The sequence below is a fragment of the Siphateles boraxobius genome, unplaced genomic scaffold (assembly GCF_051911475.1).
Source record: "Siphateles boraxobius isolate OS27281-9 unplaced genomic scaffold, OSU_SipBor_1 19, whole genome shotgun sequence".
NCBI lineage: Eukaryota > Metazoa > Chordata > Actinopteri > Cypriniformes > Leuciscidae > Siphateles > Siphateles boraxobius.
Window position 1 is genome coordinate 35240851 of NW_027508799.1, and position 3577 is coordinate 35244427.

The following is a 3577-nucleotide window of genomic DNA, read 5'->3' on the forward strand; positions in this document are numbered from 1 at the left end:
GGGCCCATTCTACCAGGAGCATGGCTGCCTCTAGAGCTCTGCTTTCAGGGGCTTCTCTTCAAGATGTTTGTGATGCGGCAGGCTGGTCCTCTCCGCACACTTTTGTCAGATTTTATTCTCTTGATTTTAGCTCCACTCCTGGGGCTCAGGTTCTCTCGTTGGCTTGTGTCTCCTAATCACACACGACGGGGACTTGTTCGTATGGGGACGTGGGTATTGCGTTCCCACTGCGATTACACGCAGCGGTAGTCCCTGAAGGGGAACGTCCCGGGTTACGTATGTAACCCTAGTTCCCCGAGGGGACGGACGCTGCGTGTCCTGCCATGCTCCGTTATCCCCTTGGATTGCTTGCTTCATTAACATTAGAAGCTGGCGTGCTTGTGATTCTGGGGTGCTTTATAGTTTCCTGGTCGATGACGTCACTCACTGTGACGCTCATTCTCTCCATTGACTGATTTCATTCATGCTTCAGACGCACTACGCTGGAGGCGTTCCCACTGCGATTACACGCAGCGTCCGTCGGGGAACTAGGGTTACATACGTAACCCGGGACGTTTGGGTATGCCATTTCTGGGGATTTTTCAAACGTGGGGTTGCATCTTAACAGGTTGTAGTTGGAAACAGAGACCTCTTTCAATACATTCAAGGGTTGCTGAATTTGACAAGCCCTGCTCTCAAGCTGAATTTTCTTATTTGTCCAATCGTATAGGCCTCCATAGACAATACATTGCAGATCAGCACATGTGCATTTCCCGATGCAATTGTGTTTTTGTAAATTTCACAATTTGATTTCTCTGAATCCATTGCAGTAAGGCCAGTCAGGCTCACCATGATGCACAGGGAATTACCATGTTATGGTATCAATCTGAATGGGAAAACCATCGAATTGTACTCAATGGCCTTTGTGCCCTGTCATATGGCCTTGGTGCCCCCCAAAAAAAATAAAAGGTGGAGGCCAAATGGCCTTGCCCCTAAAATAACATAATTCCCACCCTGTATTAAAGTACTAACTTTGTCGGATAAAATTAGAGATAGTATGTTCATCAGGGAGTCACTAGAAAGTTATTCCATAATTCTTTAATCCTTTATTCCTCCAGTGAGCAAACCAGAGGAAGAAAAAGAAACAAAAAGCTCATGTAGAAGCTCTTAGGTTGGATAAAGGATAAAGACAAATATTGATTTGATGATGATGATGTTTATGTCCAGACTCTTAGGTCACTGTTGCATATGCACTTCAGTTACAGATAAATATGTAGTGGAGGTTGAGAAGAGAGACCCCTGATGCTTTGAGTGTACAATAATATCTAGAAGAGCTATATAAATGCTTCGTTCAATTTATTCATTCATTTATTAAATTACCTGATTTTTTAAAGGTGGTGTTATTATTAATGATGAATCTGGGTTGTTTTTTACTTTGTGACAAGACCATTATTATATGTTTTTCTTTTTGTGCTAATTGTCATTGTTTAAACACGTTTTTAAAAGATTAGTATTTTAAATAAAAGTAAAAGTTAAAAAAATCGATATATTTAATAATTAAAATGTAAACAGTGCAGTATTACCATTGTGCATGACATTTACTATATATATATATATATATATATATATATAAATAAACTTGCCTTGCTTTGCCTACCATTATGAAATACAGTATGACCATATACAACATGGACAAATCCAGAAATGCAGACACGGGGCAAAGAATTTCACACTGTATGTTTTTACTCAAACATATCACACAAACACATATCTGAACATATTTATTTCAGCCCATTACAACAGAAAAAATTGTGGCCACAATTTAAAAAAATGTAACATGTTTAACAATATGAGAATGTTAGAAAATGGATGCCATATGAAGTGTTTAGTTGATTCCTTTATTTCTGACCCATGTTTAAGTGTGGTTTGCTGATCATAATACATTCCAGCATATTTTAAACACAAGAAAACTGAGATAGCCCATCTCTTACAACTGACAGTTTGCAAAATGCCATTTTTTCGATTACAAGTAATCTGACCTCATTATTCATTTACAGCTGCTGTTTTATAGTTTGTCCCACAATTGTATTTAGCATTTGTCTTGTTTTCTTATAAAAAATACTTTGTATTTAAAGATAATGTTGTAGTTGATTTAGTAATTTTAAGGCCGTCAAGAGAGCAAAAATGTTACTCACGGTTATTCACACATGTACATGTTCTCAATATACATACATATTAGGCAGAATTTTTAAACTATTCACAAACATAGGTGGTGCGCAGATTCTGGTGTCATCTAATGTTTGATAAGGAAGTGCTTAACACAACGACCCTAAGTATTCCATTGACAGATGGAAATTACATTTGTGCTTCATGCAAGAGTGTAAGTGATCATTTCTCTTCTGGGAACAGATTTAAGTATTCTGATGAAGGTTCACATATTTTCAGTGTCAAAATGTATTTTGCTGAAACTCTAAACCATTGATAAAACATTGCATATATAAGTGGATTCATGCAGGAATTCATGCATATAATCCAATTCATTACGTCAATTATAAGAGTGTCATTTTCGTCATGCCCAAAAGAAAGAGTAACTATGTAGTATGGTGTCCAAAAAAGAAGATAAACCAGTATTACAATACCTAAGGTTCTTGCAGCCTTTTTTTCTGATTTGGCCTTTTTTTCTGTGGCTAAATGTATATGCTTAGCTTGCCGGTTTGCTACAAAGCATATTTTCACATATAAAGGAATAATTATGCAACAAGGTGCCGCAAAACAAACACAAGCATCTATTAGAAGATTTTCCAATGTAACAACAAGTATGCATTCTCCAATACATCTGTGGTTCCTCTCTGGATACAGGAACATCTCATACAACAGATAAAACGAATAAAAGAAGGAGAATAACCAGTTTACAACAATAGAAACAACAGCTCTGTTATTATTGACTCTTATTGGATATCGCAAAGGGTCATTCACAGTAATGTATCGATCCACAGATATAATAATCATATTACCAAGAGATGCCACGACAACCACATAAAGAATAAGAGTAAAAATTGAGCAAAATATTTCTCCAAAGTACCAGCATGGCTCAATCAGTTTCATTCCCTGCACTGGCATGAGAATCAGTCCTGCGATCAGATCAGCCACTGCCAGAGAGAAGATCAGCACATTGGTGGGAGTGTGGAGCTGCTTGAAGTGCGAGATGGAGATGATCACCAACAGGTTCAGAAACACGGTGAACACTGATGTTACAGCAATGAAAATGTACACAATAATGTACTCTGCTTCAGGTCGGATACTTCTGGTACAAGACAAATTGTTGTTTGGAAAGCAGTATTGGATTGTCTGATTGTTCATGTTTGTCACTCCCCTGTTGGATAGATTCCTGTGTGAGGATGCTTGTCAGTTTAGCCCCCTGGTCCTTGTCACTGACACGACTCAGTTTTATACGTACAGAAAGCAGAGCGACCATCCCATTCAACAATACAATCTCTCAAATCCACCCACTAGTTACATATTCATAGACCTGATCAATCTGACCAATGTGCTGATCGCTTTTATATTTTTATATTTTATCTCCTTTTATCACCTAATT

At 37.9% G+C, this 3577-nt stretch overlaps 1 protein-coding gene across 1 annotated transcript; it reads right to left on the minus strand.

Annotated features, from left to right (window-relative positions):
• Nucleotides 1–2367: 2367 nt before the first annotated feature.
• On the minus strand, nucleotides 2368–3357 carry LOC143741576 (trace amine-associated receptor 6-like). The gene has a single exon (XM_077233840.1). It carries the CDS (start codon nucleotides 3337–3339, stop codon nucleotides 2368–2370), a length of 972 nt encoding a protein of 323 aa, XP_077089955.1. The 5' UTR covers nucleotides 3340–3357.
• Nucleotides 3358–3577: the final 220 nt, after the last annotated feature.